This window comes from Ips typographus, linkage group LG9 (assembly GCF_016097725.1).
Source record: "Ips typographus isolate SLU linkage group LG9, UJ_Ityp_2.0, whole genome shotgun sequence".
Classification (NCBI taxonomy): Eukaryota; Metazoa; Arthropoda; class Insecta; order Coleoptera; family Curculionidae; genus Ips; species Ips typographus.
In genome coordinates, this window is record NC_138430.1 from 8088690 (window position 1) to 8110784 (window position 22095).

At 35.2% G+C, this 22095-nt stretch overlaps 6 protein-coding genes across 10 annotated transcripts; 3 read left to right on the forward strand and 3 right to left on the reverse strand.

The window, feature by feature from the left end:
• The first annotated feature begins 51 nt into the window (after nucleotides 1-51).
• LOC145734297 (uncharacterized) lies at nucleotides 52-7280 on the forward strand. 5 transcript variants are annotated; one of them, XM_081987580.1, is made up of 13 exons: nucleotides 52-232; nucleotides 319-462; nucleotides 517-655; nucleotides 708-927; nucleotides 1178-1379; nucleotides 1630-1690; nucleotides 1753-2198; nucleotides 2511-2528; nucleotides 2778-4222; nucleotides 4277-4628; nucleotides 4682-5095; nucleotides 5146-5548; nucleotides 6985-7280. In XM_081987580.1, the coding sequence occupies exons 1-13, from the start codon at nucleotides 196-198 to the stop codon at nucleotides 7124-7126; spliced, it is 4023 nt and encodes a 1340-aa protein (XP_081843706.1). In that variant the 5' UTR covers nucleotides 52-195; the 3' UTR covers nucleotides 7127-7280. The 5 variants fall into 5 exon arrangements, with proteins under 5 accessions (XP_081843706.1, XP_081843702.1, XP_081843705.1 ...); XM_081987576.1 differs by having other exon boundaries at nucleotides 2511-4222; XM_081987579.1 differs by having other exon boundaries at nucleotides 2511-4222; nucleotides 4697-5095.
• Nucleotides 7146-9160, reverse strand: LOC145734318 (uncharacterized). Its single transcript, XM_081987617.1, has 4 exons — nucleotides 8054-9160; nucleotides 7706-7995; nucleotides 7499-7652; nucleotides 7146-7448 (listed from the first exon to the last, which is right to left on the reverse strand). Exons 1-4 carry the CDS (start codon nucleotides 8383-8385, stop codon nucleotides 7409-7411), a joined length of 816 nt encoding a protein of 271 aa, XP_081843743.1. The 5' UTR covers nucleotides 8386-9160; the 3' UTR covers nucleotides 7146-7408.
• A 172-nt stretch (nucleotides 9161-9332) lies between these two features.
• Nucleotides 9333-14517, forward strand: LOC145734307 (organic cation transporter protein). Its single transcript, XM_081987599.1, has 5 exons — nucleotides 9333-9723; nucleotides 11793-11904; nucleotides 12418-12624; nucleotides 12678-12996; nucleotides 13343-14517. Exons 1-5 carry the CDS (start codon nucleotides 9681-9683, stop codon nucleotides 14291-14293), a joined length of 1632 nt encoding a protein of 543 aa, XP_081843725.1. The 5' UTR covers nucleotides 9333-9680; the 3' UTR covers nucleotides 14294-14517.
• A 213-nt stretch (nucleotides 14518-14730) lies between these two features.
• Nucleotides 14731-17775, reverse strand: sra (RRM_RCAN_like domain containing protein Sra). The gene is made up of 5 exons (XM_081987629.1): nucleotides 17611-17775; nucleotides 16083-16290; nucleotides 15791-16026; nucleotides 15563-15737; nucleotides 14731-15449 (listed from the first exon to the last, which is right to left on the reverse strand). Exons 2-5 carry the CDS (start codon nucleotides 16282-16284, stop codon nucleotides 15388-15390), a joined length of 675 nt encoding a protein of 224 aa, XP_081843755.1. The 5' UTR covers nucleotides 16285-16290; nucleotides 17611-17775; the 3' UTR covers nucleotides 14731-15387.
• Nucleotides 17776-17901: 126 nt separating this feature from the next.
• LOC145734312 (serine/threonine-protein kinase haspin homolog) lies at nucleotides 17902-20782 on the reverse strand. The gene is made up of 5 exons (XM_081987607.1): nucleotides 20296-20782; nucleotides 19008-19184; nucleotides 18685-18952; nucleotides 18329-18627; nucleotides 17902-18267 (listed from the first exon to the last, which is right to left on the reverse strand). Exons 1-5 carry the CDS (start codon nucleotides 20553-20555, stop codon nucleotides 18057-18059), a joined length of 1215 nt encoding a protein of 404 aa, XP_081843733.1. The 5' UTR covers nucleotides 20556-20782; the 3' UTR covers nucleotides 17902-18056.
• A 131-nt stretch (nucleotides 20783-20913) lies between these two features.
• On the forward strand, nucleotides 20914-21983 carry LOC145734317 (ATP synthase mitochondrial F1 complex assembly factor 1). The gene has a single exon (XM_081987616.1). It carries the CDS (start codon nucleotides 21079-21081, stop codon nucleotides 21934-21936), a length of 858 nt encoding a protein of 285 aa, XP_081843742.1. The 5' UTR covers nucleotides 20914-21078; the 3' UTR covers nucleotides 21937-21983.
• The last annotated feature ends 112 nt before the right edge of the window (nucleotides 21984-22095 follow it).

Here is a 22095-nt window from a genome sequence, read left to right on the forward strand (position 1 = left end):
CAGTACTGTCACTGAAGTGACAATATGTCAATTTTTCCAGTCAGTTTTCTAAAGTGATGGCTTTGTTGTGTCTTGTTTTTCAAATAGTTTTTTAATTGTAAATACTAAAATAGTAAAATAGTTTTTAAGTTAATTATCAATACAAAACAATGAAATATATTTCAGGTTATGTAATACGAGTTTGATACTTTAAAAATGGAGTATGATAAGCACATAAAAAGGCTCGTTTTGGGTATGTAGTTAGTGTTGTTTGGCTTTTTTGGCGCGACTTTTAAGTTTGGCCTTAATACATTTTCTGTATAACCCTCAAACTTTCAGGGTATTTAAAAAGCGAATGTAAAGCCGCCTACAAAATATTCTTTAAAAGTCACTTTCAAAATGAATCCAGACATGTTGCCACAAGAGTAGCTGGCCAAACTTTAGAGGATATCTTAAAAGTGTATTCCAGAGTTCAGGACATTGGTAAGCCACATTTTATTAAGCACTGGCTGACTTAAATTTGTGTGTTATTTACAGTACAAGGAAGACTAGAAGACACTGAATATTATAAAGAATATGGGACAGAAGTGTCTTCTCCTACATATTTAGTTGAACAGCTATTATACTTGTTAGAACGTGATAGGGTTTTAACACCAACGTCAACAATTAGAGACAGGTAGGTCTTACTACTAAACAAACAATGTCTGTAACTGATAAATCTATCAAAGGTCTCCTGAACCAACCTCTGCAAATGAAATCTATCAAAATGAAGCAGATTGTGCTAATATTACTGATATTGAAACCACTCCTGAGTATACTTTGCCAGGGAATGTGGTTAATGAAACTGAAAACTTCAAATCCACTACCCCTTATAGAAGATATAGTCCTGTTTTCAGGACTCCCTATCTTCAGCAATTGCCTAGTACTGAACAGCAAAACATCTCATCTGTAAGTAGTTTTGTTTAGAATTCAATATTTGATAATTCTCCAAAATGTGGGATTTTTGTAGTTTCAAATGTTGCTCTATTTATTTTCTTTATGCTCCTGGTCTGTAATCTGACAGAAACTACTGCAATTACATAACAAGAGCATTAAAATCATTATTACAGTTAATGTCAGGTTTTCAGTAAAAAAGGCTTATTTGTTACCTCTTCTCTGTTTCATCAGTTTTCAAATAAACAAAAATGAAATTTTTTAGACAGTATCAAAAAAACTATTAAGGAATAGGGAACTCCCTATAAAACTGGCACGTAACATAAATACGGCTTATTTGTCTCGCCAAAAAGAACTGGCCGACAGCAAACCTTCAGGAATAGAATATGAAGAGAGGGTAATCAAAAGTGTGATTGATAAAACGGAGGCCGATCCGATGTTTGAGGAGTTGTTGGATGATTTGTTAGGTAATAGTTTTTGAAATAAAAAGTGAAACTTATAGACTCTAGAATTTATTGATTTTAATGATACATTCCTCTTTAAAGCTTTCAGTAATCATAAATGTCTGAAGTTTTATTTAAGTGTAATGACTCTTTCAAACTTTAAACCAACTGAATATTAATTTAAATAGTAAATTACAGTTATTAGTTTTTTTAAATAATGTCTAAAGACTCAACAAAACCTCCTATAAAGTGTGACATATTAAATGTACTACAGGTGCAGTAGGGAGTACTTTAGAAAAAGCTATGGGACCAGGAATGGCTGTTTCATCAAGTAGGTAGGTTTACTTCCAGTCACCCTATTATCTAGTAGTGAATAACTTGGTGGGAGTGTTATTAGCAGTACTCGAACGGAAAGTCCAAGTTCTTTCAAACATACACAGACTCAGTTGGAATCGGAGCCAATTGAAACCACCGCGAATCAACAAACTGAAATATCCGAAACTCAAGCCACAATAGAACATCAAGAACTGTCCAAATCTACAAGCAATAATGAACAATGCCAAGACCAAAACGAAAAGCAATCTGTAATTATCCAAAGTGAGGTGGTTATTCAACCTCCTTTGGAAGATCGAGTTACGATGAGCACATCCAGTCAATGCTCCATGCAACCACCACAATTAATTATCGTGAATCAGCCTTTGGTTATGCCGCAACCGCTTTCGGTGCTTCAATCTGTTTCGTCGATATTACAGCCAAATGGAAAAGGAAGTCAATTTTGTGGTATGCTCACTGCTCAGGATATTTTGCAAGCGCCGGTCGTTCTTAACGAAATTTCTGCTGACGGTAAGAATGTTTGAGTTTCAGTTTTAACCGTATTTTTACAGGAACAGTGTTTTTTATGTCATTTTTAAAATCTTTAAGCCATTTTTTTGCTTTTGTTTTAACACAACGACGTGTTGTCTGTCTTTTCGTTTCAAAATGGCAAGGATTTAAAAATGACTCAAAAAATCACTGTACAACGCGCAGTTTAGTTTATGTCTGACATTTACCTACTAAAAAGCTATATACACCAACAACTATTCCTAAAGGATGTGCCTTTTTTTGGCCTTGTTATGTTAAATGACAAAAAGTACCTGAAACATAATTTCTTTCCAGGGTCATCAATGACTCCAGGTAATACACCATTCAAATTAGGCGACGTCAAAGACATACGGGAGTACTTAAGTATATTTACTGTAAATACCCCACAGAAAAACAAATCTAGAAATAAAAGGAATAATTTGATGTCACTTCTAAAACCCACACCCACAATAAAAGTTGAGATTTTTAATTCACTTCTTCCAATGGAAATTCCTAAAAACGAATTTCCACACGCCAGCAACCATTCATCGCAATTACCTGATCTGAGTGATTTTGTCGCAGATGACGCAATTACGAACCCAACTAGAAAGGACAGCATCGCGGACGTACCGGAAGCAAAAAAGTCTACACCGAGCGAGAATAAAATTCCCCCACAAGAAACTACAAAACCCAAAAGCTTAGGCAGTATTCATACACCTTCTCCCGTGGTTAATTCAATCCCTAAACCTACAAATAAAAGCAGTTCTCACGTTCGTAACTTGACATTTCCATCGCCAATTAGAAAAACTAACGAAAAAAATGAACCAACTTCTCTTACCATAACGAATAAACAACAAGCTTCCAAGGATTTGTTTAAAGAACCTGACGAAGCAGCGAATAATACAGTAGAAGAGATGTTGCAGAAGAAATCAGAATCGAAACCTAGAAAAGTTTCCAAGAAATCACCCAGAAAAATTGAAAAATCACAAAAACAAGTAACCAAGTCCACTACTTTGAAAAAAAATTCATCTTTATGGGATGCAGAACTAAGAAAACTTGCCACTACTGGAGAACCGGAAGAACCTGTAACTATGAGTAAGAAAACCAAAAGACGACTTCAAAGAGAGGCAGAATTGTTGGAGGTTGACGCCAAAAAGCTTGAAGATGCCTTAAAAACACCTGGCAAGCCTGAACCACTCCCAAAACAAAAAACTTTAAAAGAAAAAGCTGCAAAGGTAAAAACTGAGAGGGTTTCATCTCAAGTTGAGGTGGAAAAGGAGGGAAAAAAAGTTATGTCCCCTAGTAAAATATACAATACCGCCAATAAACGTAATATGGACATTGATGGTATCACCCCAAAAAATGCAAAGGACGGTTCCACACAACTAGTGTCTCATGCAAGAAAAAACATTACAGGACTTCTAGTTACTCCTTTAAAAGACGAGGAGGATTCTCCTAATCAAAATATAACTAAAGAAGCTTCTGCAGACACTCCGTTTACCCCTATGCTGAAAGCAAACTTGCAAGGGTTTGCCGTGGGTGATAATTTTACTATTGATACCCCAAATTTCCCAATCACACCGGGGATGTCACTAATGGAGCACCCAACACCGGCTTACTGCATCCTGAATGACACCGAAACTAACAAAGCAACCGAGGCTATAGTTTTGTCAGAAGAAAGAAAATCGAGTGTTCGCAAAACTGACGATGAGGACGTAATTGTGGTCAGTCCTAAAGTGTACGGCACCACCGAGATTCTGGAGGAGTTTAACAAGAGCCGGGCAGGGAAAAAGAATTTGGAGCTGCTGGGCAATAAAGCCGTGAGCTGGGATAGTGACGTGGAGGAGAATAATAGCAGTACAAGTAACGAAGAACCTAACGGCACCGTTATACAGAACGTGAAAAAGGACGAGACTGGTTCGATGAGGATTACGAGAAGTTCAGGGAAAAGTTTGTCGATGTTAAAGTCTCAAATGCTCAATTCTAGCGTTTGTTTCGATGAATCAACCAATGAAGTTAAGCAGGAGGTGAGTTACTTATCATTTCTATGAGCCATAATTTCTATCAATAAATTCTTTCAGGTGTCAGAAGTAAAAGCAACTAGTCCCTTAAAAAGTGAAGCAAAACCTACTGCTTCTATTGAAAAAGGCACCAGCAGCGGAGATAGCGAAATTACATCTAAAGATACGTACAAAAAGCGAATATCGTCAGAATTAGTTTCACCAAATGTCCAATCGCCGGTTGTTAAAAAGAAACCAACAAAAACAACCAAAGAAAAAAGAAAAAAAGAACTGAAAAGTAAGAAAAAGTTGTCAAATGAAGTTTTATCAGGCGGTGAAGCAGAAGTACTTAACGACACTATAAAAAACACTGAATCCACACCAAAAGTTATTAAAGATGTGTTTCTAAGCGCCACTTTAAAGAAGACCTCAAGTAAGCTTACCAAAAACATGTTTTTTATTAAGATATTTTTAATAAATTTGTAGGTCATTTAATTAAAGAGTTTAGTGTTAAAGCTGAAATTGACGAGAAACGCAAAAGAGTGATAGAACTGGACAAGTTTATGAGTGCCCAGTCGGCGAAAACACCATCTAGACGCCGATCCAGCAAACTGCTACCCAGATCGTGTTTGTCCGGCCAAACCAGCAGCAAACGAAAAAAATCATCTCCAAGACGCCTAGTTAAGCGAGTGGCAAAGAAAAAAACTACTAGCGAAGAAAGTGACTCAGATTCGCAAGACGAGTTTTTCAAACAGAGCGGTTCAAATTTGCATCGAACAAACAAACAATCGAGATCGTCCGAGAGGTTGAAAGCTCGCAATAGTCGGTTGGAGAGTAAAGAAGATGCTGGAAAGGAAATGGAAAAAGAAGTTAATGAAAGTGATATAGAGGCTTCTAAAGGTAAGACTTTGTGGGGTGGAGAACTCTCATCAATTATCCTGAATTTTCAGATGAAAATTCTAAAAAATCCGAGAACCTGACAATTGCAGAGGAAAACAGCACACTTTGGGACGACTGCGTCATAGAATTACAAAGTGAGGAAATCTCAGTGGTGCACGACGAAAAAACCACTTCCAAAAAAAGCTTTAAAGACTACGACTTAACTGTACTGACCAAGGCGATTCAGTTGGACGTGCCTCTAGCCGATGGTACCGAGCAAACCGTACAAATCGGTGCCACACCTTTTAAGATTTTATGGCACTTTCCACCGGTGGCAAATTTAAAAAATGTGAGCGGTAGCAACGTTAAAAATGACGATTGCCCCGCTATGAATGATTGTATGCGATCGCTGATTGAAAGCAATAGCGACTCTGAGCACGGGACAAAGTTGAGCGACACCAACGACCATAAAATGTGAGTAAAGTTAATTTTTTAAGGTTATTGCATGGTTTTCAATGATACTTTTCAAATAGTATAATTTCACAAAAACTAATACTAGATATAGTCTGTTCAGTGATTTCTGACTGTTGTGTAACAATCCTTTCTGGCAATTTAAAGCAGTTATGGGAAGGTTTAAGGGCTCTGGCACTTTTTAGAAGGTTCTCAGTAGAATTTAGAGTGTGTGGCACATTCAAAATGGTTTTAGAAGCCTGTGGCAATTGCACACAATTCTTGGAAAGTTTGAAACACTTGTAGAACCCTCTGTCACTTTTAAGAAGGTTCTCAGCAGCATTTAGAGATCTCTGACACTTTAAAAATGGTTCTAGATGTATCTGGCAATTTTAAACAATTCTAGGAAGGTTTAAAACACTTGTAAAACCTTCTGGCACTTTAAAGAAGGTGCTCAGCAGCATTTAGAGGTCTCTGACACTTTAAAAATGGTTCTAGATGTATCTGGCAATTTTAAACAATTCTAGGAAGGTTTAAAACACTTGTAAAACCCTCTGTCACTTTTAAGAAGGTTCTCAGCAGCATTTAGAGGTCTCTGACACTTTAAAAATGGTTCTAGATGTATCTGGCAATTTTAAACAATTCTAGGAAGGTTTAAAACACTTGTAAAACCCTCTGTCACTTTAAAGAAGGTGCTCAGCAGCATTTAGAGGTCTCTGACACTTTAAAAATGGTTCTAGATGTATCTGGCAATTTTAAACAATTCTAGGAAGGTTTAAAACACTTGTAAAACCCTCTGTCACTTTTAAGAAGGTTCTCAGCAGCATTTAGAGGTCTCTGACACTTTAAAAATGGTTCTAGATGTATCTGGCAATTTTAAACAATTCTAGGAAGGTTTAAAACACTTGTAAAACCTTCTGGCACTTTAAAGAAGGTGCTCAGCAGCATTTAGAGGTCTCTGACACTTTAAAAATGGTTCTAGATGTATCTGGCAATTTTAAACAATTCTAGGAAGGTTTAAAACACTTGTAGAACCTTCTGGTACTTTTAAGAAGGTGCTTAGTAGCATTTAGAAGTCTCTGGCACTTTCAAACACCCTAGAGGATTCTGGCAATTTGGAGAAGTTTTTCAAGCCAGTTTTTACTTTTGAAAAGAGTCTATAAAGTTTTGATATACGAGATTGTTTTTACTATTGGCGATTCAAGATAACAGATACTCCCTCTGGTGATCAGTTTTGCAAAAAGGTTCGGGCATTCCAGCTGTCATTTCTTCGTTTGTTTACGTTGATTTTGGTTAGGAATTTAGCACTCTAGCCCGATTTTAGTTCAAATGGCGCTGCGATCTTGGAATTTATTAAAACATCAAACTAACAATAACTAAGGAATGTACCGTAACAGCCAAAAGTCACTGAACAACAAAACTTTGAGATTCATAAGATAAGCAAAAATGTCATCTTTCAGCTCAAAAAAGCGGAAGCACAGATCAGATAGTTGCAGCTCGAGTTCGTCAAAAAAACTCAAAATACATCTACATCCCAAATTCGAAGATTCGCACATTAAAAATGTACTCACAATGCTACACGGTCCCAGTGAAAAATCCTAAGTTTTTGTTCTTTTGTAAGTTTTGTTACCGGACGTTTTAATCAGGATTTGTAATTTTAATTGTTGTATAGAGATGTAAGTTTAAATTACGTTTTTAAGAACTTTCTATAGTTACAAATGTGTTATGTCAGTTTGTAATATATTTATTTTTTTAATGTCAAGTGTGTCGTTAAAAAAACAATTGGTACAGCAAATATTTTGTCAATAAATACCTACAAACTAATACGAAATAAATAAATTATTTAGTTCAATTGGCACACATGTTGAGACAGCTTTAAGAATGTTATTGGTGGCTCGTTTCTTGGCTGTAAGCCTGGATTAACCTACAAAAAAGTTAAAACAATTAAAAAATCTCAGAGAGAAGATATATTACTTGTTGTATTGTAGTTTTTTGTCAATCTGGTCCAATATTTTCTTCGTTTTGCAATACTTGGTATCACAAGCCAAATGACTATTTTCGTTTGTTTTTTTATAGTCTTGGATGGCTTCAGTAACAAAAGCTGCAAGCTCGTTTAGCCGATCATCAACTGCAAAATTGTAGATTTGTACCATAAACTTTTTAGATAATATTTCTCATTACCTTGCATATTATACGTTAAACCGCGATCTTGTCTGCTGTTTTCTTCAGCAAAAAATCCCTTTTTATGCTTTAGAGCTGGTATGAAAAGCAGCAAAAATATGATGGCTATAAAACTGACGATTTTCTTGAAAATCACTAGCTTTAACAGAATTTTTCCTAAAGTGATTAAGTCCAGTTTCCACTTGATCTTTTCCCATACTTTGTCCCATATGCTGATCATAGCATGGGGTACACCGTAAAATACTTGAAGATTTTGTGATGGTGGTCCGTATGCTGGATAAGGACCTAATCTACGTGTTAATCAAAATAGGGTAAGTACAAATAATTGACTGTATAAGCAAATCTTACTGAGGTGTTGGTTCAGCAAAACTACCATAAGTTGGTGGTGGCCCATACTGAGGTGCTGGAGGTCCGTACTGAGGTGCTGGAGGACCATATTGCGGTGTTGGTGGTCCATATTGAGGTGCCGGAGGCCCGTACTGTGTATTTCCGTAATTATCCACAGGTCCTGGATAAACCGGAAACAAACGGTCACTCTTTTTTTCCGCTTTCTGCAATTGGCCGGCACTTTTAGTTTCCTGGTAAGCGTCCAGGTAAGAGTCTCTAGCGGCAATTTTTAACACTTCTTCCGCGACGCTATAAGACGTTAGGGATAAAAGTAGGACGCTACAAATCCTCATGTTGGCTCTTTAAGACGTACCAAGAAAAACTGAAGACAAAAATTGGGCAGGTTAATGGGTGAATCAGGCTTCGCTTTCTTTCCTGTTTAATATTCCGGGTAAGTCCAGATAAAATATACGAGGTGCAGTTTTATTAGTACCACTGCTTCAGTTCACTTCAAATTGCTGATTTATTTAAATACTAAACTCAACAAGCTAAAAAGTTTTTTATTTTTTGCTTTGCCTTAAATGAACACATTTACTTAAAATATTAGGTTTAACATGCTTGTTCAAATTTACTGTTACTGATCAAACCCTGTAAACTGAACAACTCTGTATTGTAATTCAATAAGGTTCCTTTAAAAGAAATGCGAACGAATGTGACAAAAATATTATAGAGTTTGATGAATGGTGTCACGTTTACTATTTAGTTAAACTCGGTTAATACCATTAGAGTTGAGAACCAAAATTGCTGCTGATGTTAACTAATTTGGTTACTATTTAAGGCATAAAAGGCAACTCTTTTACTATTCTTATGACCTTAGTAATAGGAGATGGTTTATGAAGATGCTCTAACTCTGCATCACACAAAATATCAATAAGGAAATTATTATTGTAAAAGTTCAAATTGTTCAAGATGGCTTGTGTTAACTGCAATTGGAACACACGGTATATGTCCAGTGCTATCCCTAATCACACTTAAGGATTCTTTCTTATAAGTGTTTCCTATATTTGACTTCTTAATACTTTATTTTAGAATTAAAAAATCAAATCAAATTAATAACCTAAGCTACACTAGAATTTATCAAAACTTGAAGCTTTATAAGTAAATCCAAATAGAATTATCAGAATCCACATTATTTCCCTTATCACATTCATGCGCATCTCTAGAGGTCTTATCAAATAAACCTAATTGCTTACAAATTCATATCCAGCCGACCCAAATTCTAAGCTATACACACATTTTGGTTATTTATAAATTTTCCTGGTCGAAAACCAGAAGGTTTTTGGCGCGGTCAATAAACTTGTAAAAAAAGTGAAAGTAAAACTGGAGCAATGTCAAGCAATCGATTTGGTCGCTTTTTTACTTAAATTAAGTACTTTTTCCATTTGATTTAAGTTACTTTTATACGCGACGGCGCAGATTTGCGGTTACCGCGAAGCAGAAGCCCAGAAAGTAAAATATACTTTCAGTGGATACGTAAACGAGTATCGAGTTCCTGTAAACTGATCGACGGTGTCGTTTTTGGTTTGAATGCGTGTTTTTTAATAGCAAATGGTGCAGTGAATATTGTAATTAAATATTGTTTAAAATTATGGACGGGCCGCAGGATTTGGACACCCTCATGGGGTACATGGGTTAGTATTTTTGTAATACTAATCGTAAAAACATAGTTTAGGTTTTTTAACAAAAATGCAATTTGAAGACTTATTTCACAAGTTCAAGACGATAATCAATACTGTTAAGTTATTACAGACACTCACATGAAAAATGTATATCCACCAGTGCATATTAAACAAATGCAAATATTGTTTAACTGATTCAGATAACTTGATGTTTAGCGAATAAACCACAAAAGTTGATTTCCTTGTAATACTTCATAAAATGATTTTTAAAGATATTTTGGTCAGTACTGCCAAAGTCCATCATGTGCCACTCTGTATTTTAAGTAGGAAGAAATTAGTTTCACAATAAAGTAAAACGGTGTAATCCAACCATTTTGATGGAAATTTATGCATTAAACATTGAAAAACAAAGTACCTACTTTACTAGTAGTTGGTTTTTAATCATGCAAACATGAAGTTCCCGTTACTTCAACAGCTTTATACAGACAGGAAGCAAGAATTCATTCAAAGATGCTTAGTTACTGAACACTTTGAAGCTTTATTGAAGCATACAGATGAAAAGAGATTTTTAAAATAGTCGCCAAGTATATTCGGATATCTGTAATTTGTTGTCAACAAGTCATGAAATGAGGAATTATCGATAATTGCCAAAGCATGCTGTAACTATGTAAAGAGAACCGGCGCCGAATTATATCAGATCAAAAAAAATTGGTACCTCAACCGGAAATACTAGATAAAACAGATCAGTAAAGTAGCATTTTCGCTTCAAAAATTATAGCATTAATTGGGTTGTAATTCGCTGAACCTATTTGGAGCAATATAACTCAAAAATCAATGATAATTTAACCTAGTAAAACTAGTTTTATGCCAATCCTAGATTACTAACAAACCTTTATTTGAGTATAGATAAAAGGATTAAATTGTTGCCACTAATATGGATACAAATAAAACCAATATCCTAATTAAGCCCAGATTGAAATTTGTGTTTACTTTCCAAATAAAGTGTTTATTAGACATGAATTCCAACTACTTAACAATTATTAGGTATTTAAGAAACATGGTAATTAAAGCGGAAGTGCTTGGTTACATAGGAACTTCTCAGTTAATTAGGATGCCTGAAATGTTATTTTAAGTGATTTATTTACTAGAGAATATGGGTGATCCTGGAAGTACAAGACTATATCCAATTGACCAGTAGCATTAATACAATAATTTAAAACATCCACCCAAATGTGACTATATTTTACCATGTAAAAGTAGTAAATTATTGAAAGCAAAAATTGTGAAAGTATTTTCAAGCAAAAAATTAATATGTATAATTACTGCATTGTAAATAATAATTGTTATTAAACCTAACGTGCGTCGTAACTTTGACATCAAACCGCTTACTATATTTAATGGAAAGGCAATAAGTTGCGATGGTTCATGGTTTTACTTTCTCTTGTCTCATGGTACTATATTTTACTTTAACAATACAAAGGCAAATATTGAAACAATTGATTTACATTGTGCATCAAATTGTTTTGTGAACAGAAAATTGAGATTTCACTTTGTGTGTTAAAACAACAATACACTAATTATCGTGCGTTATTTTAATATTATGTAGATGAGTATTTGTTTGTTTGAATAACAAAGGTTAGATAACATTGTAATTATTATAATAAGATAAATGTTATTGCAACTATGCCTACATTTAAATCTTCCAGTCGACCCATTTCCATTTATGTTCTAAAGTTAAACTCCTCATTCTGCTTTATGGTACAAAAATAACAAAATGCACTTTTGCCATTCTATATTTATTTTACTGGCCTTTTTACGTGTAACTAACACGTAGGAATTTTAATTTACAGCTTAATTTAACGGTTAATTTATTTTCTATTTTGGTTGGTTTTCTACGTCTATCAACCTACGATTTTTTCGGATTTTTCAACGTAAAACACAAATGCTTATTACGCCAACATTTGTTAGCGTTTTTGATTGAATAGAATGTGTTGTTTGCTGATTTATACGGCTTCCAAAGAAACTTTATAAGTTTTATTATAAGGTCACTGCAAGATGTAGCAATATTTATTTTTATTTAGGTGATTTTGGCAAATACCAAGCATGGCAATTCACCTTACACATCCTCTCAGCAGTTACAGCAGGCTTGAATATGTTATCTTTGGTAACTGTGGCTGCAGTTCCCGATCACAGGTGGGTATACAGGTGTGGTAAATCCAAAACCGACCATATGAAAACCGTGTAACTGACAGAGAAACGTAGATAATTGCATGCGCGGGACAAAGACAGAAAACGAAAAAAAATATCAAGTAGGCCATATTTTCAGCGCGCTGTTGCCAAAATCCAGCACCGTCGACAAAATTAATTTTGTTCTTGGATTATTATTTTGGATATTTGAAATAGCTTTTAATCAAATGTCAAATTTCGTGTCTTCATGGCCTCCTATTTAAGATGGAGATCTAGATTTATAATGTTTTCCATGGAATAATCTAAGAACAAAATTAATTTTGTGCTGGATTTTGGCAACAGCGGGCTGAAAATATGGCCTACTTGATATTTTTTTCGTTTTCTGTCTTTGTCCCGCGCATGCAATTATCTACGTTTCTCTGTCGGTTACACGGTTTTCCTATGGTCGGTTTTGGATTTACCACACCTGTATAATAATTCAGGTAGATTTTCAATCAATCTCATTTCATTGACGTATAGATGCCGTCTTCCTGGAGAAAACTCCTCAAATTTCCACAACGAATCTCTGCTCGGATTCCTCCCTCTAAAAAAAGATGGAACGTTCGATAATTGTCATTTGATCAACTCGACCACCAATGTGACCTACCAATGTGACTCTTGGGTCTATGACGATACGTACTACAAGTCATCTAGGGCGATTGAGTGGAACTTTGTTTGTGATCAAAGGTCAGTGTTTCAAATGGTAATTTACTGTAAAACTTTTACTTAACAATTAATAGGTGGATGGGAGCTGTTGCTCAATCAGCCTACATGTTTGGGGTCTTTACCGGAGCAGTAACACTAGGAAACATGGCCGATAAGTACGGGCGTAAGCCCGTATTTTGCTGGTCGGCCTTGTTGCAATTAATACTAGGTGTAGGTGTTGCCTTTACACCCAATTACTACTCATTCCTGTTCATAAGATACCTCTACGGAATATTTGGGTCTGCCGGTAGTTACATACCTGGTTTTGTGCTCACCATGGAACTGGTCGGACCTAGCAAACGATCTATGTGTGGTATATCTTTCCAGGCTGCCTTTGCCCTGGGTTTTATGCTGGTAAGTGACACACTGTATACAGGTGTGGTAGGCGTAACGGACAGAGAAACGTACATTATTGCATGCGTGGGACAAAGACAAAAAACGAAAAAAATATCAAGTAGGCCATATTTTCAGCGCGCTGTTGCCTCAAAGTATCACTCAAATACCGTCGACAAAATAACTTGGCGTTTGGCAACAGCGCGCTGAAAATATGGCCTACTTGATATTTTTTTCGTTTTCTGTCTTTGTCCCGCGCATGCAATTATCTACGTTTCTCTGTCAGTTACACGGTTTTCCTATGGTCGGTTTTGAATTTACCACACCTGTATAATACCTATATTACGTTATAGGAAAAATTGTATAGGTTGCAGGTTGGGGTGCATTAATCAAAGACCGATTTCTCCTTCAAATCATCTACGGTCTTCACGCCTTGGTATTAATCGGTCATTTCTGGATCATGGACGAATCACCCCGATGGTTATGGGCCAACGGCAAAAAGAAGGAATCGGTAACGATCGTACAGAAAGCCCTTAAATTCAACAACAGTCCCGTTAACATTGATCCGTCCAATTATATTGACAAAGCGCCGCAAACTGAGAACCAATCCCAGAGTGAAGAAGCCGGAATGTTGGATCTGTTCAAAACTCCCAGGTTGAGAAAAATGACTCTTAATGTTTGCCTTGCCTGGTTTGCCAATTCTTTAGTTTACTACGGACTGTCATTGAACACTGGCAGTCTAAAAGGCAATCCATATTTGATTTTATTCTTAATGGGAATGGTTGAGATTCCTAGTTATGTTATAACTGTGTATGCCATGGATCGACTAGGCCGCAGATCTCTAACAGCTTTCAACATGATTTTAGGCGGTTTGTGTTGTATTATCGCAGCTAATTTAGCTATGGGTAGTTCAGTGTCCACGTGGTTTGTATTCATTGGCAAATTCCTGATAGCCAGCTCGTTTGCCGTGATTTACAACTACTCAGCCGAGCTATTCCCCACTGTAATCAGAAATTCTGCGATGGGTTTAGGTTCGATGTGCGCGAGAACGTCCGGTGCCTTAACACCACTTATTATCTTGTTCGATTCTTTCGATCCGAAACTGCCTTCGACTATTTTCGCCGTAATTTCATTGATATCCGGCTTCCTGTGTTTGTTCTTGCCAGAAACTCTAAACAAAGGAATGCCTCAGACTATCGAAGATGGGGAGAATTTCGGAATAGGCGATACTTGCTTCACCACCTGTTTGGGGGGTGGAAAAGCAAAAGAGGAACCAGTACGGGGTTCTCCTGGCGAGCTCGAACCATTAAAAACATGAGTATGGATTATCTTTTGTCTCGATGCATTTACTTGATAGGTTCTGCCAGAAAGATCAGTTAAATTGTCTTAACTCAAACTAAAAGGGAATGTAAGGTTTTTTATACTTAGGAAATAAGAGGTGTATACAGGGAGACTGATGAAAGTTTAATGTGTGATTATTTGCTTTAGGATTTAAGCCACATGTTTTGTGAGCTTGTTAATAAATATGGATTTTTACAATTTCTTTTTAGTTTTTTTTGTTGGGCAAATACAGTAACTAAGGCAAACTTACATGTAAAATGAGTGAATTATCCATAAATTTATGGTAAGAAGAGAAAGAGCCCCTGCTGTTTTTAACTTTCATACTGGCAAGCAAACATTTGTAAATAAGAGAACTTACAAGGCTAAAAAGTGAGAGGAGAGGAATAATTTCCAAAGGGTAATAAAAATTAAATATTTTAACGAAATGTATGTATATTACAAAATAAACGAATCAGAATTCAACACAATACATTAGTTTGGCTTAATTTGCTTTAAGATGGAATATCTACAGAATTGAAACATTATTTTAATTAGCGTTTATGTAAAAAAGCAAAATGCAAACATGACGAAAGTTACTATAGTCGTTTAAAGTAATATAATAACACACCAGTTCATTCTACTTCACGAAAAACTGGATTTTCAAACTGACAAAACACAGCTTCATGCTGTTTGGTAAGTCCGGTGAAGCGCTGCCAAATTATAAAACTAATAGGAACTATAACGTTTAAGCAAAAAACTAGAATCTTCTACCTCAGATCAATACCCCAAAGGTACTTTTGCAACCCACTGATTTCTAGTTGCGCGCAACAAAAAAGTACACATACAAAATAAATAAAAATTCATTTGAGCTCCCCTAAATAAAGCAGAAAATACGAAAAATCAACTAAAACAATTATTATACACCCAGTAATGTGTTTATAATTTCTTGCCTGTAAATTTACATACGCAACTAATATGTCTTTAAAAAAATACAGTTTATAATGTATTAGTTGTCGTTTGTTTGCATTTTTTGTAACAAAGTTTATTTACTTATAAAGTATTTACAAGTATCGTTACATCCCCACTTTTTAATTAACGATTCGGGCAGGATGTTTGAAGAATTTTTGGCTTGGCGCCTGTGCTGTTATTAATTCCTAGAAAGACGGTTAATTAATAGATTTAACACTGTTAGTAGGCAATAGGAATAAATAGTAAAAGGCCAAAATAAGGTCAGTCTCCAGCAATTTTGAAGTGTAATGTAACTTACCTAATGCGGTATGAACAACAATACTAGGTTGACCAGGAGAAGGAGGATGCAATTCGTGCGTGCCACCAGGCGCTAAAGTGGCCAAAGCTGCCAACAAATCATGATTAATCATAGGTTCTCCTTCAGGATGAGGTACCCAATCCAGAGGAGGTGATGCAGGAGGAGAAATGAGAAACTAGAACACACACACTATGTGACTTTAGGCCATACCAGGAAAAGAACATGTACCTGTTTGTATGGTGCTGGAGGTTGTAGAGTCGAATTTTTAACAGGTGTAACAGGCTGAGCAAAATAACAGGTGATAACAGAGTCTTGGAATTTATACTGGTGAAGCTCGATTCTCGCAGTGGCTGCCGCTAACGGGCTGGTAAAATTAACGCGCAACCGTCGAAAACTTTTAAGCCACTGAAATGTGACGTTTGGATCGTAGAGCCTAAATAAGTTCTCCAAGTCGCGTTTCTTGTCTGCAACAAAATCGCATTTAGCCGATTTAACATTAATAGAAACTGTATAATAAAACCTGGGGAACTAAACACATAATCCTGCACATTTGTCACTATGAGAGAGGATGGGAGACCCTCGAGTTCGTCGTCTTCGTTTAGTTGAGATTCGTCAATGTCCTGTTCAGGAAATAAGTTTGGATGGACGTTGGGAAGTCCGTCTTGAGCATTAATTATATATCTGATATCTTCATCATTGAAGTCATCATTACATTCAGCCATTGCTTCCTAAAATTACAAAAAAACTTGTCTTTAATTAGTGTTCCACTAACAATCTTCCACTTGACACATTTTTTCAATAGCCAGAGGGTTCTAAAAGTGATTTAAACCGCCTAAGACCAGTTTGAAAGTCCCATAGACCTCTAAATGCTATTGAAAACCTTTTAAAAAGTGCCAGAGACCCCTACAAGGTTGTAAACCTTCCTAGAATTGTTTCAATAGCCAGAGGGTTCTAGAATAATTTTGAAAGTGCTAAAGACCTTTAAATGCTACCTGAGAACCTACTAAAAATTGCCAGAGCTATCTACAAGTGTCTTAAACCTTCTTGTAAACGTTTTAAATTCTTAGAGGTATTTGGAACTATTTAGAAATGTCTGAAACCTGTAAATGCTATTGATAACTTTTCAAAAAGTGCCAGAGACCCCTACAAGTGTTCTAAACCTTCCTAGAATTGCTTTAATTGCCAAAGGCCTCTAGAACAATTTTGAAAGTGTTAAAGACCTTTAAATGCTACTCAGAACCTACTAAAAAGTGCCAGAGCCCTCTACAAGTGTCTTAAACCTTCTTGTAACCATTTTAAATTCTCAGAGGTCTCTGGAACTATTTTCAAAATGCCTGAAATATCTAAATGCTATTGAAAACTTTTCAAAAAGTGCCAGAGGCTGCTAAACCTTCCTGGAATTGTTTTAATTGCCAGAGGCCTCTAGAACAATTCTGAAAGTGTCAGAGACCTTTCAATGCTACTGAGAACCTTCTAAAAAGTGCCAAAATCATCTACAAGTGTCTTAAAAGTCTTCCCAGAACTAAAAGTTCCACATTGATTTGAAAGTTTCATAAACCTCTGTAAATCCTATTCAAACTCATATCTCAGCATTTTGGGTTAAAATGAGGATACATTCAAGAGAGCAACAATTTATAAAGAGCAAGGTTATTTGTAAAACTTTTTTTAAAAACTGCACAAAAATACAACAAAATGTAGAAACACATTTGACTGAATATTTAGCCTGCCTTATGTGTCTTATATCTGAAAAATTAACTTAAAACACACATAAAGCATTCTTACTTGTATTAATCAAGAAAAAAGCAAGTAAATAGTCAAAATGTCTTTGTTTTCAAGAAAATATTTATGTTTTGCCTTAATAGTGCATCTGAATAGAAATTTACATATTGAAGATCTAGTACAAGAAGGCTATTTACAATGTAGGCCCAAATAAAGTTTAGAAAACCTTGTAAAATGTTTGTAAAAAACATTTTTATACACTACAAAAAAGGTGCTTTAAACATTTACTACTGGCTAACGTAGATCAAATCAAAAGGATTATTTATTACCTTATTAATTAAAGTTCTACGGAGATTAAACTTCTCACTTTTCTCTGTACTAGTTACATACAACTTCACTAAAGCATTTAATTCGATAATATCAGTAATAACAAACGAAAAAATTCCAAATATGTATGCAAATACTAAAAACCAAAATGGAGTTGTTTTGACGTATGGTGTGACCTTTTAAAATTTTATTTGACAGAGTTGACGTGGTATTTTGATATTTGACAGACTCGTGGTCTGCGCAAACCAAACAGTCTGTGGATATTTCTGTTTTTCTTAAATAAAAACAATATAAAAGTATAACACTATAATTTTATTAGTATATCAGAACAACACATCAACAATAACATAGATTAAAATGTTATTACAAAAATATTGCTCAGTTTTATTGTAGCCTTAATCTGTAAGAATAATTAAAATATTCGTTGAATCAACAATTTGTAAAACGCCTATAAAAACTTATTGCTGAACAAGTTGCTAACAAACTCTTTGGCGGAATCATAGCCTAATATATCCAAGTTTAATTCCTTCAGTTTGTTCATGTACTTTTTGTGCAGCTTGGATGTAGAATTGTCATAACGCAGTGTTGTTATTGTCTTATCGAGCATATAGCTCAGCCATAAAATATTTGAATACGATTCAAAGTGGCTCCACTCATTCCTAAAAAATTGCACAACATAAAAATTTGTTTAATAACAAGACCAAAAAACTAAAAACATACCCATTTTTGTTCTTCATTAATTGATATATTTCAAATTGATAGTCGCCAGAACCATTGAAAATGCCGCAGTCCTGTGCCAGGTCAGTATAAATATCCAATCCATTGGTAGTTAAACGCGACATAGTGTAGTCAATAATAGTGGCCTTAATACCATAAGACCCAATTTTCACCTCCTTTCCGCCCAGTTTGAAAATAATCTTTTCATGAAGTGGAACACGGGAAATTAAGATGTTACCCCAGTGTAAGTCTCTGTGCTCAAACTGGAGTTCTATTTCAGCAATTGCTATAGCAAATGCAATCTACAAACGAAAATTAAATTAGAACAATAACTGATTTGTATGCCATGAAAGTTCTACCTGAAGAAACAGTGAATAAGCCTGAGCGGCGTTATCAAAAAGAAAAGATTCCATGTCAGTTCCTCCATAATTAGTCTCCAGAGTTAAGTACAGTTGATCTTCATTAAACATGTCAGGTGAATCATTGATGGAGCCTTTATTCTCTTTGTATAGTCTCCATAGTTCTAGAAGTTCTTCAGGATACTCACCCTGAACACATCTAATGTTCTGCACTTCAATGAAAGAGCTTGTTTGATTATTTCGGTTGAATCGTAAATTACTCAATTCGCTGTAATTGACAATGATAGTTATAACAGAAAAGTATTATTTCCAGGCAAATTTACGTCGCAATTACGACTTCTGATAAAGCATCTTTTAAACTTTTCTGGGGTTCGCCGTTAACCATTTGTAAACCTTCGATGGGAATGACTTTCATAACAGTGGTGCCGCCTAACGGATTTCTGTAGAGAAAGACTTCTCCATAGAGGCCTTCCCCAATTTTGTGACAATTCTGGGTTAAACTGCAAATAAGTTTTATGTAAAAAAACTTTAATAAACCCAAGCAGCAGCAGTTGGAGTACTGGTTGTAAGGATTATAGTCCAACAACCCTCATTAAGTAACAATTGCCTATTACACAATTATAATTATTCATAAATGCAATAACCCATGTAAGTAACACTTTCTTAATTTCTTTCATTTAATAATGTTTAAGTGGGTCACTGAATACAAATTTGCCAGTAAATAACCAATAGTTATTAATAATTTTCTTTTTAAATTACAATGCTTGCTATATTTAATTCTCTCACATTTCTTACAAGTTGAACCATTAAAACTTCAATAGTGTCAAACAAAAATTATTGAGTGAAAGTCTACTTTATATTTGGATGATGAGTTGTTTTCACTTTTAATTACTGCAGATTGCTAAACCCCAATGTTAAATACAAATGAACTTGAGTGAAAGGTGTTAAAAAATAATGCAGCCTGCTTGGTCATTTCATTTTTACCAGTAAGCCAAAAAGAAAAGCCATATCTAGAAAGTTTCCTAGTATAATTGTCCACATGGTAAATAATTGTTCTAAAATTATTATTTTTAAACATTTTGTTTATCAGGGAAAACAAACACAACAAATAGTGACTCATGAACTTTGGGTGACTAAATCTTACCTTAGTTAATATTTCTTGGTTTTATCAACAACAACAATTCTGGAAATACCTAAATTATCAGACATAATCTTAAATATTTTCTAGCTAGAGAGGATTAAGATTTTTTCTTTATTTCAAACACCTTACTTGCTTATCTAAGTATCTTATGCAATACAAATACAACAAATGCATTAAGAGATCTAGTAAAAGTTCATTACAGAACCCTTACTCCACCTGGGCAAGCCTGATAGCCAATTTCATTAAAAACTTAATGAAAACATGCTACAAAAAGAAGTAAAAAAGCAACCCCAAAAATTGGGACTATCAACCTGCTGATTTCATGGATTGAAACAAACATGGTTACAATAATAAAAAAACTGATTACTATGATATAACAATAAACTGAGTCAAAATAAAATCCACATAAAAGTAAACACTGAATGTTTGTCTAAAAGTTCTATACCCAAATTACCCAGACTTCTTCTTACCTTTTGGGATAACATTCTTGAAACTGGACTGGCTTTAAAAGAGGCCATTTTTGCGTTCCTAATGGCTCATTTCTGTACAGCAGTGGCCGATCTACCACAAAACCTGGATCAGTTTCTATTAGCGATAAACCTCTGAAACAGTCTTCCAGAGAGTTGGAAAACGCTTTTGCAAGGGGCGAGTTATCAACATAACCAGATAAAGAATCATAAGTAAGCATACAACTCTCGTTGGGGCTTTGGATCTTGGTAAGTAGCTGCATGCAAATGAACAAAGGTTACTTGGGGGGTTCTTAGAGGTGAGAACTATAATCGTAAGCACTGAAGCACTGGACTATTACAACGCACTGGAACCACTGCAAATTAAACCAAAATTTACAGTTTGATATTGTTTGAAGTTATTTGCAAATTTTCGTCAAACTACGCAATAATTTCGGTAAAATGCAAGGCGATTAATCACCGTTCCTTGAAACTGTTTTTGGTAGTGGGGATGACGTACGTGACGTGACTACGGTGACGTAAAATGAATTAATACTAGCAAAGACTAGTTTCTGACTAAAGGATCACGTGACCTTGTATAATTTTTATAATTATGGTGTCATGTGATTTTTAGATCATTACGCGTGTTTTAGGTTCTAGTGTTTAGTCTCTCCCAATTTTCTTGCCCAAAAATATTAAAAAAGTGTTTATTGCAGTATTTTCTACACTCTACACTTTATCGGTGTTCTTACCGTAGTAAATCAACCGTTTAATCAGTTATGGTAAAATTGTGGAAGTAATCTGAAAATGCACCTAACTTCATTGATGCGAAAAGTGCTGCTTTACAGAGGATCCTACAAATTACCTAAGAGTTTAACCCAAAAAAACATAATGACCACCCCCAGAAAAATGCAAGAAGTACTAGAAGACTTAAAAGGTAATCCTTACTATGATAAGTATGCCGAAAAAATTGCGCAAATTCAGAAAACGGCACCCGAGGAATTTAAAACTCGCGTTGTAACTCTGGCCAGCAAAACCTCAAAAAAGATTGAACCTTCCAAGGAACGTCAATATTCTCAGTTGCTTCAGCCCAAGGAAAAAATTGAAGGACCAGTTCAAACCAATGAGGCTAAATTGAATGATATTTTAAAAATTGATTTGATCCAAGACAAATCTGCAGAAGAAATAGAAGCTATTTGGGCAAAGTACCATTTGGAAAAAGAAGATTGCGTGGCAGCGGTAATTCCTGCTAAAGACTATGAAATCTTAGAGCAAAGGTCTTCAAAATATAAAACCTTTTTGTTTCCACTGCCCAGAAGTCAAGGTTATGAGTTTATAATGTGCCAGTTTGAGCTGAACTCAGTGCATTTTACTCCTTTATTGTATTTCCAAGTACATAAGGAAAATGCTCCTGAATGCTTAACAATAACTCACTACAAAGAGTTTAAAGATGACAAGGGTATAGTTTTAATGAGGGGGGAATATGATAAGAATGTCTTGAATCCAAAAGAGGCTCAATGTTTGGCTAATCAACTGCAATTGTATTATGTGCAGAACGATGAACAAAAGTTAAGGCTTTTGGAGGAGTTTGTATCTAACCCAGATGGATTTGATTATATGGATTTAGTGAAGGAAATCAACAACATTTCTTTAGCACAAAATTAATTTATGTAATTGTTAAAGATGTAAATAGAAACTGTTACAGAAAGTAATTTTCCACTGGTTTTTATTAAGTTAAAAGAGAAAATAAGTTGTATGTAATTTATGTCCTCATACATTCAAGTTAGTTTTAGACCAATGAGGAGCAACCTTTTCTGGTCCTGG

Coding starts and splice junctions, on each gene's coding strand:
- LOC145734297 (XM_081987576.1), top strand. CDS start 196: ATGGAGTATGATAAGCACATAAAAAGGCTCGTTTTGG. Junction 4,629..4,681: donor CACTTTAAAGAAGACCTCAA/GTAAGCTTACCA, acceptor ATAAATTTGTAG/GTCATTTAATTAAAGAGTTT. Junction 5,096..5,145: donor TGATATAGAGGCTTCTAAAG/GTAAGACTTTGT, acceptor CTGAATTTTCAG/ATGAAAATTCTAAAAAATCC.
- LOC145734318 (XM_081987617.1), bottom strand. CDS start 8,385: ATGAGGATTTGTAGCGTCCTACTTTTATCCCTAACGTCTTATAGCGTC. Junction 7,996..8,053: donor TTTGCTGAACCAACACCTCA/GTAAGATTTGCT, acceptor ATTAACACGTAG/ATTAGGTCCTTATCCAGCAT. Junction 7,653..7,705: donor TTTAACGTATAATATGCAAG/GTAATGAGAAAT, acceptor ACAATTTTGCAG/TTGATGATCGGCTAAACGAG.
- LOC145734307 (XM_081987599.1), top strand. CDS start 9,681: ATGGACGGGCCGCAGGATTTGGACACCCTCATGGGGTACATGG. Junction 9,724..11,792: donor CACCCTCATGGGGTACATGG/GTTAGTATTTTT, acceptor ATTTTTATTTAG/GTGATTTTGGCAAATACCAA. Junction 12,625..12,677: donor AACTTTGTTTGTGATCAAAG/GTCAGTGTTTCA, acceptor AACAATTAATAG/GTGGATGGGAGCTGTTGCTC.
- sra (XM_081987629.1), bottom strand. CDS start 16,284: ATGGCTGAATGTAATGATGACTTCAATGATGAAGATATCAGATATATA. Junction 16,027..16,082: donor TTATGTGTTTAGTTCCCCAG/GTTTTATTATAC, acceptor ATTTTGTTGCAG/ACAAGAAACGCGACTTGGAG. Junction 15,738..15,790: donor CTCCAGCACCATACAAACAG/GTACATGTTCTT, acceptor TGTGTGTTCTAG/TTTCTCATTTCTCCTCCTGC.
- LOC145734312 (XM_081987607.1), bottom strand. CDS start 20,555: ATGCAGCTACTTACCAAGATCCAAAGCCCCAACGAGAGTTGTATGCTT. Junction 19,185..20,295: donor CAAGAATGTTATCCCAAAAG/GTAAGAAGAAGT, acceptor ACTTATTTGCAG/TTTAACCCAGAATTGTCACA. Junction 18,628..18,684: donor CTTATTCACTGTTTCTTCAG/GTAGAACTTTCA, acceptor TTTCGTTTGTAG/ATTGCATTTGCTATAGCAAT.
- LOC145734317 (XM_081987616.1), top strand. CDS start 21,079: ATGCACCTAACTTCATTGATGCGAAAAGTGCTGCTTTACAGAGGATCC.